Source organism: Catharus ustulatus, chromosome 9 (assembly GCF_009819885.2).
Source record: "Catharus ustulatus isolate bCatUst1 chromosome 9, bCatUst1.pri.v2, whole genome shotgun sequence".
Lineage (NCBI taxonomy): Eukaryota > Metazoa > Chordata > Aves > Passeriformes > Turdidae > Catharus > Catharus ustulatus.
The window spans coordinates 2,450,044-2,465,635 of NC_046229.1; the positions used below are offsets into that span (position 1 = coordinate 2,450,044).

At 44.4% G+C, this 15,592-nt stretch overlaps 1 protein-coding gene across 2 annotated transcripts in view; it reads right to left on the minus strand.

The window, feature by feature from the left end:
* LOC117000104 (VWFA and cache domain-containing protein 1) overlaps positions 1–15,592 on the minus strand; it is an 88,772-nt gene that overhangs the window by 26,077 nt on the left and 47,103 nt on the right. For both annotated transcript variants that reach the window (XM_033067486.1, XM_033067487.2), the window contains exons 5-7: positions 7,628–7,754; positions 5,507–5,651; positions 3,036–3,252 (exon numbers count right to left, since the gene is read on the minus strand). In XM_033067486.1, coding sequence (XP_032923377.1) covers positions 3,036–3,252; positions 5,507–5,651; positions 7,628–7,754 — 489 coding nt within the window. The remainder of the gene's footprint in view (positions 1–3,035; positions 3,253–5,506; positions 5,652–7,627; positions 7,755–15,592) is intronic.

Consider the following 15,592-nt stretch of genomic DNA (forward strand, 5'->3'; position numbering starts at 1 on the left):
CACCCAGTGCCACCCTGTGCCATGGCAGGGACACCTTCCACTGTCCCAGGTTGCTCCAAGCCCCAATCTCCAGCCTGGCCTTGGACACTGCCAGGGATCCTGGATTCCCAATTCTCTGGGAATTCTATTCCAGAGCCTCCCCATCCTCCCAGGGAACAAATCCATCCCCAAATCCCATCCACCCCTGGGATGTGAAAGCCATTCCCTGTGCCCTGTCCCTCCATCCCGTGTCCCCAGCCCCTCTCAGCTCTCCTGGAGCCCCTTTAGGCACCAAAGTCTCCCTGGATCCTTCTCCTCCCCAGGCTGAGGAGCTTGGCTGCCTCCAGGCAGGAGCACACAGATCCAGCACCTGGAGCATGTGGGAAATGGAACTGTAGAGTTCTCAGGGTCTCACACTGTGTGCATCTGTGTGCAAACTTGGAGATAAAAAATGCTGATTTAGAAATGCTATGGAATAGGACAGATATTGTTAAGAGAGAGAAATGGAGCTAGGAAAAAGTTTCGAAGGATGGCCTTGGAAATCAGACCAGATATTTTGGAGAAACAGAATTGTGAAAGATGCATTGCAGTAGAACCCATGAGGGGTGATTTTAGATGATTGGCTTTAAGGCATTTTACAGCAGGATGTGACAAAAGCTGACAGGCCAAGAAACACTTAGAATGAATTGTAATTAAGAAATAGTTGGCTTCTGATTGTAATGGTGTGAATTATAACATCTGTATTGTCTCACCCTTCATATGAGACTGAATATAGAATAAAAAATTTTTTAAAATGCCTCTCAGTTACCCCATCTCTGGATCAAAAAAGGGCAAAACCCAACAGAGTAGCTTCTCCAATTCCATGGAAAAGGCCCCACAAGGTAAAACCCTGCACTTTCCATCTCCTGTGCTCTCCTTCCATCCTGCAACCCTCAGGCATGAGCTGCACCCTAAGGATGGAGCAGGGCACAGCACCAAGCCTGGCTGGGTGACCTGGCCCCTCACACTTACCTTGGACATGCTTTTCAGGCTCAGGATGCTCCTGGCCAAAGTCCTGCCCCAAGACCTTTGAACACAACAATTCACAGCAAGCTGTTCCATCACATTTATCTCAGTATTGAGAGTGGTTTGTGTTGTGTATGATTGATTTGCTGTACTGGTATATTAAATATCAGAGCTTTGACTTGCACATTTTGTCCTCATTACTTGACCAGAATTTCAGCCAGAACCAGATTTTGACACAAACAGGAGGTGCTGTTAATTTGGGGGAATTTCTACCTCTAGTTTTTTACACCTAGTAAGGTCTAAAAGTAGAGAAAAACAGCAAAGGCAGGTAATAAAGCAGATTTGGGTGTAGTTTAAGGAAAATTGTGGCTGTGTTTCCTAGGCTACAGCAGAGATATTCTGTCTGCAGCCAGGCATGGTGCTGCAGCCTAAATGGAGCAACAAGAGCCAGTCCTAAATCTGCAGGAGGGACCAGAGCAAGCAGTTTTTGGGGAATTTGTCACCCAAACTGCAGTAGGAACTGAAGCAGAAAATCCAGATGTGTTTAACAGCACAGCTCTCCCACCTCACACCAACAGCTCACTTCTGGCTTTGCCAGTGTGAATTTGGGATTGAGGCTGAATCTCAACAGCTTCCCTGACACACCCACACATTGTTCTCTGCAACAGGATGTTAGAAAATCAACAGTGAAATGATGGATTTTTTTTTGGTGGGTTTGTTTTTCTTTTTTAAAAAGATGAAAAGATTATTTACAAGAAAATGAGACATGTTTTATAAACATCCTCTTCTCAAACCTATTGTGTCTCACCCCAGGAACTCTGAAATTTGTTATAAACATGTTAGATCTTCACAATCATCCCCATGTAGAAAAAAACCTAAATCCAAAGCATTTGCATTTTAACTTTCTGTGCCTGTGCCCCAAAATAGTTGTTTGATATGAAAACTAGTGAAGTATGAATATCCCAAAACTTCTAACCCTGATATAAAACAAGGCCAAACAAAAAATCATAGAATCCTGGAATGGATTGGGTTGGGAGGGACCTTAAAGCCCATCTCATCTCACCCCTGCCATGGGCAGTCACACAAAGTCACACTGTGCCAGTGGCCTGGAGCTCGGGAATTGGCTGAACCTTGGGTACCAAAAGCACCATCCCATAAAACCAGTGTGAGGAATGTGAGGCTATTTCCTCATTCTTTCCAAAGCACTTCAATTCCTGGACCTTTCCTCCCTCTCTGCTTCTGCACAGCCTCTGGGCTGGTGCCCTTTGGGACACTGAAGGATCAGCTCTGACAGAGCAGGCACAGGGCCAGGCTGTGGGAATTGTGTTACATAATCTGAGTATCCTGATGGAGATGGGCTGTTCCAGTGTTCCTCAAATCCAAGGAACACTCAGAGCACAGGATTTGCCTTCCACAGCTTCCTGGCAAGCAAATCTGCCACCCAACTTCACATCCATCTTTTCCATGTCTTTCACCACATCCTCCTTGCAGAAAAGCCCCAATCTCGGGAAGGATAAAGCTCCCAATGAGTATGCAGAGTTCAGGGAGGGTATTCTGAGAGAAGGAAATTTTAGCCAGGACAGCTTTGTGTTCCACAAAATATCACTCATAACTGGTATTCTCAAAAACTCATTTCCCTGGGAAGCAAGGGCCACTTCCCCAGGATTCCAGTAAGGCACAGCATCCATATGCAAATGTGTCAGCAATCATTAAATGAACCTGCAGAAGCTGCAATTTTCCTGGAAAGGCCTCCTGCCCCACCCCCCATACAGACTGGAGAAATAACTCAGCTATCACACACATCATTTTCCTATATAAATTCAAAAAAAGGCAAGGCAGCAAGTGACACAAACGAGAAGGGAACGGACACATCCAACAGTCCCTCATGTGGCCTGCAGCCCAAGAAAATAAATAAAAACAGGGAATGGAGCACATTTCTGTTAACATTCAACACACTCCACTCCCTTGGCTTCTGCCAAAGTGAGAATGTGAGAGAAGAAAACATTGGCAAGGCCCTGAAGTCATCAGGCTTGCACAAGAGGCTGCCTTACTTCCTTGGAGCCGGGTGCCGTTGTTGGTGTTCCGGAGGAGCTGGAAAGCCTTCTGGAAGCCCAGGGCGTGCTGTGTGGAGCTGTCAGATGCCTTGATGCTGCTCACAAAGCTGGACATCTTCCTCTTGGTCTCACTGGTGGCAGGGGACAGGAAGGTTTTGTAGCACTGGTCCAGGGAGCACGTCCGCACCGCGTCCGCCACCGTCAGCACCGAGATCTGCCGGGGGAGAGATTCCATGGGATCAGCTCCTCTGCAACTTCACAAACCCAGACACACACAATACAGAGAGAAGCCAATTGAAGAGATTCCATGGGATCAGCTCCTCTGGAACTTCACAAACCCAGACACACACAATATAGAGAGAAGCCAATTGAAGAGATTCCATGGGATCACCTCCTCTGGAAGGAACTTTAAACGCCTACACCCACACACAATACAGAGAAAAGGCACCTGAAGAGATTCCATGGGATCCCCTCCTCTGGAAGGAACTCTACACTCCCAGACACACAACACAGGGAAAAGGCACCTGAAGAGATTCCATGGGATCACCTCCTCTGGAACTTCAAAAACCCAGACACACACAACACAGGGAAAAGCCAATTTAAGAGATTCCATGGGACCACCTCCCCTGGAACTTCAAAAACCCAGACACACACAATACAGAGAGAAGCCAATTTAAGAGATTCCATGGGATCCCCTCCTCTGGAAGGACTCTACACTCCCAGACACACAACACAGGGAAAAGGCACCTGAAGAGATTCATGGGATCAGCTCCTCTGGAACTTCACAAACCCACACACACACAACACAGGGAAAAGCCAATTTAAGAGATTCCATGGGACCACCTCCTTTGGAACTTCACAAACCCACACACACACAACACAGGGAAAAGGCACCTGAAAAGATTCCATGGGACCACCTCCTTTGGAACTTCACAAACCCAGACACACACAATACAGAGAGAAGCCAATTTAAGAGATTCCATGGGATCACTTCCTCTGGAAGGAACTCTACACTCCCAGACACACAACACAGGGAGAAGCCAGTTGAAGAGATTCTGTGGGTTTGAAATTGGATTGCTGGAAAAGAAATGCTTGAGGCATAAATCCATCAGATTTCAGAAGGATTATGGGGAGTTCAAAGAAAAGAGATTTTTGCCTCTGTCACTCTGCTCCCTCACAAAGGTCAATGCACTGCTCTGGGCAGAGCCTGGGTGAGCCAGGGAGAGCTGACAGGAAATCAGCAGAGAGCATTTTCAGGAAAGCCTGGAGAGCCCAGAGAAAAGTGGAGTGCACAGAGAAATGAAAAAAAACCCAAACAACCCCTCTAAGGACTGCTCCCAGCTAAGCATTTTGTTGTTTCAACATTTCAGCCAAAGCAAGGTGACTCTGACAGCAGCTTTTCCTGTAAATAAGCTAATGCAAATGTTACCACTGTGCCTTAATGACATCTAACACACCAGGCTCATTAAGTGAGTGACAAACTTCATCAGGGAGCATGGCTGAGGCAAGACAGGCACAGAATGAAGCAGTAATGAGATACCTGTGAAACAGGTTCTGTAACCACTGAGCTACTGACCAAGGACTGAGTCCTAAATGTATTCTCTGCATTACCACAAACCCTTCTGACATTTACATTTAAGTGCTATTAATCTTGCTGAACTGTAAGATTACTTTACCATATTAAATCTCTCTAAAAGCACCAAGTTACAAGTGGTTTTCCCACATTATTCATGAGAAGACTTAAGGAAAAGATTATCATCAGTTTTCTTCAATTTGATTTAACTGAAACTCTTGCTACTCACAAAATAAAACCCAAGCAGGGAGACTGATCAAGGTCTCACCAGTAGAGAGTTCCTAAAAGTAAAGACCAAACTGGACACTTCTTAAAGAAGCATCTTATGGGTCCCTGGTTGTCTGTACTGAAAAAATATTACAGGTTAAGTGACTTTCTCCCTGTCAAATGAATGACAGAGCAAGAAATCAAATCCAGATTCCTCAGCCCTTTGCTGGTACCATAATTATCTGTGAATCTTCCAAACACTAATTATGCTTCAGCTCACACCAGAACTGCAGGAGAATAAATAATTTCCACTTTCACAGATAAAAAGAGAGGCTCAGAGGTGAAATGAGTTGCTAAAAGCAGTCTAGGATGTGAGGAGGAACATGTTTGGAGCATGGTTCTTCTGAAAATATGAAAACCAACACTGAAATATCTGCTGTGATTGAGGAGCCTTTAAAAATCTTTAGGTACAAAGATCTCAGGTACAAGATTTTGCCTTAGATCAGTGGGATTTCCCTTTTTTTCCCAGCCTGCAGATTGATTCCCAAATGTTTCCCCTGCAGCAGAGAAGTTCCAAGGGTGAGCTCAATGCTCTGCCGCCCCTCGGAGGCAGCTCCCAAACACCACTTTGGGTGAGAACCAAAACCCAGGGAAAGCTAAAGCTGCCCCTTGCCTGGAGAAAGCTCACCTTGTCGTGCTCATCTATGGAGCTGAGGATCACCTGGGCAGCATCCTTGGCAATCTGGAGCTGTGTCTCAGTGACAGAGGCCCCGTGGTCCACGATGACCACGATGTGCTTGGACTGGGGGCGAACGGTCGAGACGTAGACGGGCCTGAGGAGGGACAAAGCCAAATCACCATCACCAAACCCTGAAATGCTCACAAAGTGGGAAAAGGCAGCAATTCAAACAACCAGGAAGAAACAATGAATTATAGCAGGATTTTTTTCCCCCCTTATGAAAACTTGCACCAGGAAAGGCCAGCTGAGAATCTGAATGCCCCTCACTTCCTGAATTTTTTAACCTAAACCAGATTCTTCTCTCTCTCTGTCACAGCAGGAACTCTCAGGAATAAAACCTGTTGCTTACACAGCAGCAATGTTTGGGATCACTGCAGTTCACACCAAGGTTTGAATGAAGCAAGGAATGCCTCCTGGTAAATGCTGGCTGCTGGGAACTTCACCCACACGTGAACTGAGTGCAATAATGGGGATGTGCTGGGGCCATGGCAAGTAAAAACCTGTGAGGCTGCAGGGAGCTGATCAGCCCAGGGTGTTTGGGCTGCTGTAAAACGGCTCCTGGCCAAGGCAGGGTGCCCTGGGATGACTCTCACTGAGGTCATGCTCCACAAGCCTTGGATGTGCCCAGTTTTACATCCCCAGTGAGGACTCTCAGTGCTGCCACGTGTCTGTGCTAACACCAAAACCCTTGTTTTCATGGAAGTGTTTTCAGATCCAGCTCAATATTGAGAGAAGTGTGAAAGAGTTCACAAGCTCTCATGCCAAGGGTTCAACCTGGAATAAATTAGGAAGATACTCAGCACAGAGGAATTAAAATAAAATGGCAAATTTCTCTTTCTTCTTTAGTCCAGACACAAAACTAGTTACAGCCAAGTGAGAGTTTTGGGATCTGAATTTTATTATATCAAAGGCAGACACAGAAATCTTATTAAGAGGAAAGGAAATGCAGAAGATTTGAGACAAGGCACTGCAGTAAACAACTGGCACAAATCAGAGCCTGCAGCTCTGCCCTGGTTTAATACCTGCAACTGAAACAGGGCCTTTGATCTTCAAAGCACTGAAGCATTCACTAATTAATTCACCCAAAATACCCTCTGAAGTCAATATTAGCAAAAAGATACCCCTTATTTAGTCATGGAGGAACTATGACCCAGACTAAGTGATTTGGATAAAATCACTGATGGTTTTAGTGTCCAAATTCTGAGCAGGACTGGGGCACCCCCAGCTCTCACCTCTTCAGCCCACACCTTTCCAAGGCCCAGAAAACTCAGTCAAGCTCAGAACTTTGTGCTTTGGTGACACACTGAAGATACCATCAGTGAACTTTTGATTGCTCAACTCTGACAGGAAACCAGACCTTCTTTAGTGTCCCCAAAAGGCTCCTGGATGTGCTGTACAGACTGATTAACTGGTACAGTAATTAATGTGTGACCAGAGATATTAAAGCCACTTCAGCTTTCATCAATCCCATGGTACTGACACAAAAAGCAGGAAAAAATACTGGACCTCAATTCTTGGCTTCATGTGTAGAGAACAGAAACCCCTGTGCAGGAAGCCCTGCCACCAGCTGATGCTTTATTTTTACTTTTTTATTTGAGTGGAAGGGAATTTTCACTGCTGTTTCCCTACCATCCATGATGTGCCATCTGAACCTGTGAAAAATGCTCCTACCTACGTGCCCCTTCCAATCTCTCATCCTTCCCCTCCCTCCCCGAAGTGATGCACCTGCCACATCAGCAGAATGTGTGTTAGTTACTGCTTTATTAACAGGGGTCAAGTATGAGTCAAATAGAGGTCAGATTTTGCCTGCAGGCTGACCTGTGAGTTCCAAGTCACTGCTGTTTACAGCTGATTTAATTTGGGGGAGGTGAGGAACCTGTTTGGGATTTTAGTTTCTTAGAAGTGAAGAGCAGTGCTTTCAAAAACAACCCTAAAAAAACCCAAGGGACTCCATTAGAAGTTCCTCATGAATGTTGGCAGCTTGGCAAAGGACAACACTGAATGAAATCAGGGCTTGAGGAATCCAATATTAATGCTTTTCCCAGGAAATTGGAAGGAGGCAAATCCTACCTGCTGCGGTGCTCGTAGCTGCCTTTGCAGCGGAACTTGTGGGCTGGGAACACGGTGAAAATCCCTTCTTCTGAGCTGAAATATTGCCACTTAATTCCTGGGTTAGACTTCAGGTTATCAGCAAGGACTGCAGGTGGAAAGGGAAAATGAAGCAGAGTTACAAAGGCAGCCCAGACCCAGAGGTTTTGTTACTCAGGGCCTCTCTTGTGGTGCTTGGAGAACAACCTGGGCCCAACATGGAACACAAACTGCTCTGCCTAGGATGGGTAAAACTCACTGGTAAAACTTCACTGATTTGCAAACAGTTCAAGCCTTTTGGAAAGTCAACACTGGATTTGACTTTGTTTAATATGTGATGACAGTTCCTGAATCTCTGAAGCACACCCAGGGAAGTAAGGCAAGGCCAGAGTGAGGAAGGAAGAGATTAAGGCAATTATATATAAAATATATACACCTCTACATCTCCATGGAAATTAAATACATTGTCAACATCCTTCCCATAGAGGAAAAAGCCCTCATGTAAAAAAATCTTGTTCTTTTTGGCAGAATAATTCCAAAATATTAAGCAAGTTTGGTGCTAGGGAAGGGAACAGATTCCATTGGCACTGGGAAGGGAACAGATCCCATGGACATTGGGAACAGATCCCATTGGCAATGGGAAGGGAACAGATCCTATGGACATTGAGAAAGGAACAGATCCTATGGACACTGGGAACAGATTCCATTGTCATTGGGAAGGGAATAGATCCTACAGGTATTGGGAAGGGAACAGATCCTATGGACATTGAGAAAGGAACAGATCCTATGGACATTGGGAACAGATTCCATTGGTAATGAGAAGGAACAGATCCTATGGACATTGGGAACAGATCCCATTGGCATTGGGAAGGAACAAATCCCAAGGACATTGGGAAGGAACAAATCCCATGGACATTAGGAAGGAATAGATCCCATGGGCATTGAGAAGGACAGATCCCAAGGGCATTAGGAAGGAATAAATCCCATGGCCATTGAGAAGAAACAGATCCCATTGACACTGGGAAAGGAACAGATCCCATTGGCATTGTTATGGGAACAGATCCTATGGACTTTGGGATGGGAACAAATCCTATGGACAATGGGAAGGAACAGATCCCATGGACATCAGGAAGGAAGAGATCCCATTGGCATTGTGATGGGAACAGATCCTATGGACACTGGGAAGAAACAGATCCTATGGACATTGGGAAGGGAACAGATCCTATGGGCATTGAGACAGAACAGATCCCATGTACACTGTGATGGGAACAAATCCTATGGAAAGTGGGAACAAATCCTATGGACATTGTGATGGGAACAGATCCCATTGGCATTGGGAAGGGAACAAATCCCATGGAAATTGAGATTTCTGCCTCGTAGTGCATTGGGAATGTCCCATGAACCTGGATTGACTAAGGATTGATGCTCATCCATGGAATCACCAATTTGCCACACCACTGATCTCAGGCAGCTCTTTTCCTTTAAAACAAAAGGAAAATGCTCCCAGAAGAGAGGGAATGGGAAATCATGAGCATGGGAGGCACAAACCCCCTCAGGAACAGGATTATTTTCCACTCAGGGCAGAGCATCCTCTCTGCTTGCAGCAGCCTGAAAATAAAATCTGGATATTTGAAATCTTTTGTTTTTACCTAGCAAATAAAGTGCATCACACCAACTTAAAATGTGTGAAAAAAAAGAAAATATTTCTCTGCCATTTCTCCTTTCATGTTCTTTGATTGCAGAACTCAAAGAACTTGCAGAGGGGGGCTCTGATTTCCAGTGCTTCACCTTTAGCTCAGCATTCCCTCAGGACTGAAATTAGGCCAGTTTCATCTCCTCCATTATCAAATATGCCAATATTTGGGTTGGAAAGGACTGCAGGGCACGTTCAGCCCTCAGCCAGACACTCTAGACCCAAATACCCACACTGAGAGGAGTGTGAGCTCCACATCCTCCACACTTTAGCACTTACTCAAGTTTCCCAGACTGGCTGTGGCCACGATGTTCTCTCCACATCCAGCTCAGTGTAATTACCTTGCAAAAACCACTGTCCTGGCCTTTCCCCACTCCTCTCTGCCACAGTGTTTTACACTTCCCACAGTGCCTACAACTCCCACTGGGATCCTGGGCTGGGATTGCTGGGTTCTGTCCAAAAATGCAGCTTCACATGAGAAAATTCACTGCCTGGATGGACCAAGGACTACCAGAGAATCCTCCCTCCCCTCCCCAAAATCAAGTTTTTCTCTGAAGTGCTGCTTTCTCCTGCAGGCAGAAGGGCCATGAGATTATAAAACATTTAAATCCTTCTTTTCATGCCCAGCCACCAAGATTTCATCGTTCTGGGGTGAAGTTGTTTTGTATAAAGAGGTTGAATTTCTGGTGTTGGAGTTTTTGTTTTGAGTTACAGAACTTGAAAAATGTAATTTCAAAGTTGACATGTGAACACTCAGTAAAAGCCTGGATGAAATAAACTGTCCAGTCTCATTTTACCAACAATATTACAGTAATAAAGGAGTTTATAATTTAAAGGCTTTGGCTTTTTTTAATCCTTGCTATATTAAAGATAAACTTCTCATTCCTGCAAGGCCATGAGCTGTATTTATTTCCCCACGAGAGTTATGTGGATTTAAAAGTGTTCATTTTCCCCATAAAACAATTGGTTTTGAAACTCAAGCTCTGCTGTTCTTCCTTTTGACACAGTTGTGCTCATGTTTCCCCCAGCAAGTGTTAGTTCAATAAAACCTCTCCAGGGACCACCAATTTTATCCTAACTCTGCTTTTCCCCCCATTTTTTTTCTTTTTCCTATGACCACAGCAGACAATCTCCCTGCAGATAAGCCATGGCTGAAAAATCCAGACTTTTTAAACACATTCTTAATTTTCCATCCACTCAAGCTGTAAGAATGCCCTGCAGATATTTCCTCAATTCTTGCTCCTTGCCAGGACACACAGTAGATGATTTTTTTTTTTAACCTAAACCTCACTTACCCCAAACTTTCTTGTAGTGCCTGTATTTTATTCCCACCTCCTCCTCCCAGGAAAACCAGCCCCTGGACAGGTTATTCCATCAAAAGACCCCCATGAAAAGCTGATTCCTTAATTCCAGACACAGCCAGCTTCCCATGAGGTGCCATTGCAAAATCCCATCCCAAAACCTCTGTCCCCTGCAGCAATCTCTGACCCCAAATCCTGCTGCAGACTGGAAAAGTTGGGAAGCATTAACATGACAGCATTTGAAATGCTCATTCTCTCTCATTATAAATATCTCACAAGGCAAAAAGGACTTTTAGGAAGAAAGCCCTGTGTGATAGAGTTTATAAAACTTCAAAGGGAATGTGAGATGATAACACTTAGCACTTCTAGATACCACTTTACATCTTCAAAGCACAGCCAAATCATTAACTAATTAATCTTCAAAGAACAGCACAAACAGTCAGGGGGAAGAAAAAGGAACTACTGAACATAATTGCTCCTTATAAAAGGGTTTCTTCCAGCCCTCCTCTTTAGCATTACATTTGCTGGGCTGCTGACCCTGGATCTCACGCCACAAAAACCAGGCAAGTTTAATTTTCAGTTCTCGGCTGACAAGTCCCTCCAAGACAAACCCTCATGGTGAAGAAACAGCACAAAGAAATGTGTTTATTGCAGAGTGAAGACATCCTCTAACTCTCCAGACAGATCTGATGCAGGATTTTCCAAGTCAAGCCCAATTCCAGCTCCTGTGCTGTCATCAGGAATAAAAGCTCTGCAGCTCAGCCACAATTAACATTCTGCTGGTGGCATCAGCCAGGACAGAGCCCTGCTCAATTCTTAGCACTCTGAAGGGAAAAGAAGTAAAAAAACTCTTTCATTTTAAGGAAAGGGAGCAGATTCCTCCATTAAAAGGATTTGGAAGGAGGGGTATGAACTCTTCTGCTCAAATAACTCACATCCATTTTAACCCAGCCAAAAATCAGTTTAAAATACAGGGATTTAAAGGAACATTCCACATCCTGGACTCGATGATCCCTTCCAACTCCAGATATTTTATGATTCTAAGATTTTAAATGATCAACACCTGGAATAAAAGTGACAAAATTTATTGGGCAATTTGGTGCCACCACTGCATATTTCAGGGGAGGAGCACTCTGCCAAAGCTGCCTGCCCTGGAACAGACATTTCAGCACTTTGAAGGATGAGAAGGAGAAAGATTTACTGGTTCCCTGTTTATTCAAAAGGCAAAAAAACCTCCAAAGGAATCTGATAACATAATGCACTGGCTCTGGGGAAGATTTAATAAATAAAGGACTATTCAGAGTGGTGAGGACAGATCTCTTCATCTAACTGCCCAAAGCCTGTGTCTCCATCTGGAGAATAAAGACTTTCTCCTTATCTATTTTGTACTAATGGCTAAAAGTAATCCAGATGCAAAACTCCAACCAAGATAAAAGAAAGTCTTTTCAAGACATTCAAAAACATTTTAAAAAGCCACCTACTATCAAGAAAAAACAGTAGAAAAAGTGATTTTTTTTTTAAAGCTGAGAGGAGACACATCTATTTCTTTCTCCCTCCCCTAAGATTAAACGTTTATTTTAACAAAAAAAATCCAAAAATACTGGAAAAAAAACATATCTGAAAGTTTCATGAGCTGCATCACCCTTCTTAACACCCTGCTCAGGGTGGAATTTGGGGATGCTGTCCCTGAGGGCTCTCCCAGGCTCTGCTCCTGTGGCTTTGCCAGAGCCTGTGGTGCAAATTCCGCTCCCTCCAACACCTCCAACCTCACCACTCCAATCCCACTTTTTACTCTGGGCCAAGATTAACAATTCCAGAGCTGAGCTCGAGGTCGAGCAGAGCAGAGCTGAGCTGAAATTTATGTTTTGCCAGGAGCTTTTTATAGGCAGGATTATTTAAACTGCAGAACTCACGTGGGAAAAGGGGGGACACTCATGGGAATTTTGCTTTTTATGCTCAGAATGAAATGAAAAACTCATTCAGGAAGACACAGCAAGAAGACCCAGATGTACCCACAGTTTTTAAAGCATAAAAATAAGTGAGGCAGAGTAGAGCCTAAACCCAAAGTGTAACAGATATTCCTCCCCAGCTCTGCATGAGGACACTTATGAGAGAAGGAAAATTATGAGATTAGAGGAATTTTTTTTTGTGTTTGATCACTGTCTTCTTTCAGAGGTGGTTTTAGTTTAATGTGAGTGTTGATGGATTTATTGAGCACTGACTTCTGTGCACACCAAGGGCTCTGCCCTGAGTGTACCCTCAAAGGTAAGTGCTCCCACAGGAAGTTCAAATTAAAGAGTTTTAAGACAGATACACTAATTAGCACTTTCAAACCCCATTTACAGGGTGAGAGCATCTCCCCAGCTGGGAGGATGCTGGGCACTGAGAGAACTCCATCCCTCTAACCAAAACTGCTTCCCACTCCCTTCCTATCCCATGGCCCATGATTTCCTTTGGGATTTTCTGGGCTATTCTAATCCCAGCCCATGAGTTCTGAGCTCCTTTGGGATTTCTGGGCCATTCCTCTCCCAGCCCATGAGTTCTGAGCTCCTTTGGGATTTTCTGGGCCTGTGTCACCCCTGGAAGTGTCCAAGGCCAGGCTGGACAGGGCTTGGAGCACCCTGCTGATGCCTTCAGTTTTACATTTCATGTTTTTTAGATTCTGTTCTGTGTTAATTTGTGACTCTGAATTTCATATAAAGCGTTCCAGGCTCTCCTCCCAGCCCAGGCACACAGAACAATCCTTTCCCAGCCCAGAACCAAGGACACCCTGCAGCTCCAGCCCCAAAAAGTGCAACCAGGGAATTGAGGAGAGAATCTGGGAGGGTGGGACTGCAGAGCCTGGAGCTGGAATTGGACAATTAACCCCAAGATGGGAATGGACCCAAACTGATAAAAGTGTGAAACTCCTGATTTGGGTCCATCTTGGGTGTAACCACAGCTCTGGCACTGCCCAAGGTGAATCCTTGGAAGGGTTTTTAATAAATCCCTGCTTTATTCCTGCCCAGTCTCTGCCCCAGGCAGCCTCTCCAGCCCTGGCACAGTGGGAGCTGTCCCTGCCAGGGCAGGGTGGGACTGGATGGGCTCCCAGGTCCTTCCAACCCAGCCCCATCTGTGACTGATCTCCCAGACCCCCAAACACAAACCAAGGATATTCCCTGGACCTCACCTACACAAAACTCCTCTCTTCACCCACTACCAACTTCTGTTTCTCAAATTAACCACTCTCATGCTGTTTTCCTGCCTCAATGCACTCTGTCCATCCCATTTCTCTCTCCCAGACATTTCCTCCCTAATCAGAACCTCCCCCCAAGGCTGTTTCTGTACCAGCAGAGCCAGAGCAGAGTCTGCTGTCAATAAATCCCTGTTCTAACTCTCCCTCATTCCCTCTGCTCCCCTGCTGCCCTTTCCTGCCAGTGCTGTGTTTTGAAGGTTCTCCTTTCATCAGGAATCTTTCAGGCCAGAGGCAAGGGAAGAGGAGGCACTTGAGCCTCAGTGCTGAGCCAGGGCAGCAGGAACCCTGAACACCCACTCACTTCACTTCTCTGAGAATTCAAACCAGAAATTTAAATTATGTGCACAAGAAACTGCAATTTATTTGCTCTTCATCACTCAAAACCAAGGAATATTTCTTGAATACTTATTTAACCTCCAACTTCTGCAGCAGAAAAAGATTTTTACTTAATTTAATTAAAAACCTTGAAGTGATTAATTCTATGCTTTGCTCTTACAACAGTGACTCTAAACTTGCCTTCAAAAATTATTCTGATTAATTAACAACTGCATGTGATTGAAACATTATTTTAATGAGTTGTTTGGGTTTGGTTTTTTTAATAAAGAGATGAGTAAAACAAAGCCCAGCAAATCACAGTGAGTGAACAAAGAGTGCCTGGCTTTAGGATGGGAAACACCACACAAATCATGGCATGTCAGGAAATCAGCCTGGCCAGCACCTGCATCCAAGATGTGGGACACAATGGATGGAAAAGGATCTGTGGGGATTGCTCATTTTTATATTTCATCAGGAATCCAGAAAGCAAAGTTATAGGAAGAGAAGCAATAAAGGAGTTTATAAAAATGTGGGGCTCTCTCCCCCTGTTTGTTGCAAGATGGGGAGGGTGGAATGGCAGGGCTGTCACTGCATCAGTCAAGTTAATAAAATAAATCAGCATTTTGTTCCAAAAGACCTCTGAAAATGAAAATAAAATAAAATAAATTATACCCCAAAAGAATGAACAAACAACACCTCCCCAAAATGAAATCCACAACCAAAATCTATTCATGTTCTCTGATTTACAACACAAAAAGTTGAAAAGTCAGATGGCACAGCTGGACCAAAGTCTGTCTAAACCCAACTGAAATTCCTGTATTAATCCACACTGATTAGGATGCAAAAAAGAGAAAAAAACCTTGCTGCACCAGAAGCCCAAAAGCTGAAATTTTCAGGGATAAGCCGTGTGTATTTTGGTTCTAAGCACATTTCTAAGTCCTTAAATGTGTCAAGAAAATGGCCTGACAAGACAAAGAAAGGAGATATTTGAAGATGCCCTCATATTTGGTGGTTTTTGCATATGACTGCAAAGGCAGCCTCACATGAGCTGAACTCAGCTGAGGAGATCAGAGAAACTTCCCTGTGTGGCCCCTGCAGCAGCTGACACTGCTGATGCCAGAGCAGACAGGCCTAGGAAGGAGAAAACCTTGGGAAAAAAAAAATTAAAAGGAAGAAATAAAAAGTGCAGAAACCACAACAGAATTATCCATGGTAGGCTGGAATAAAATCTTCATGACATTTTTATAAAGTACTTAGACTAAGGGCATTACTTTAGCTATCAGCTTTCAATCATGAAATCTCAAATTAAGAGCAGTGTGACACTTGCAAGGAGAAATAAAAGCTTGTTGCTATGGCAATCAATGCAAATTCTCAGTGCCAAGGAAATGTTTGAGTCTAATGGG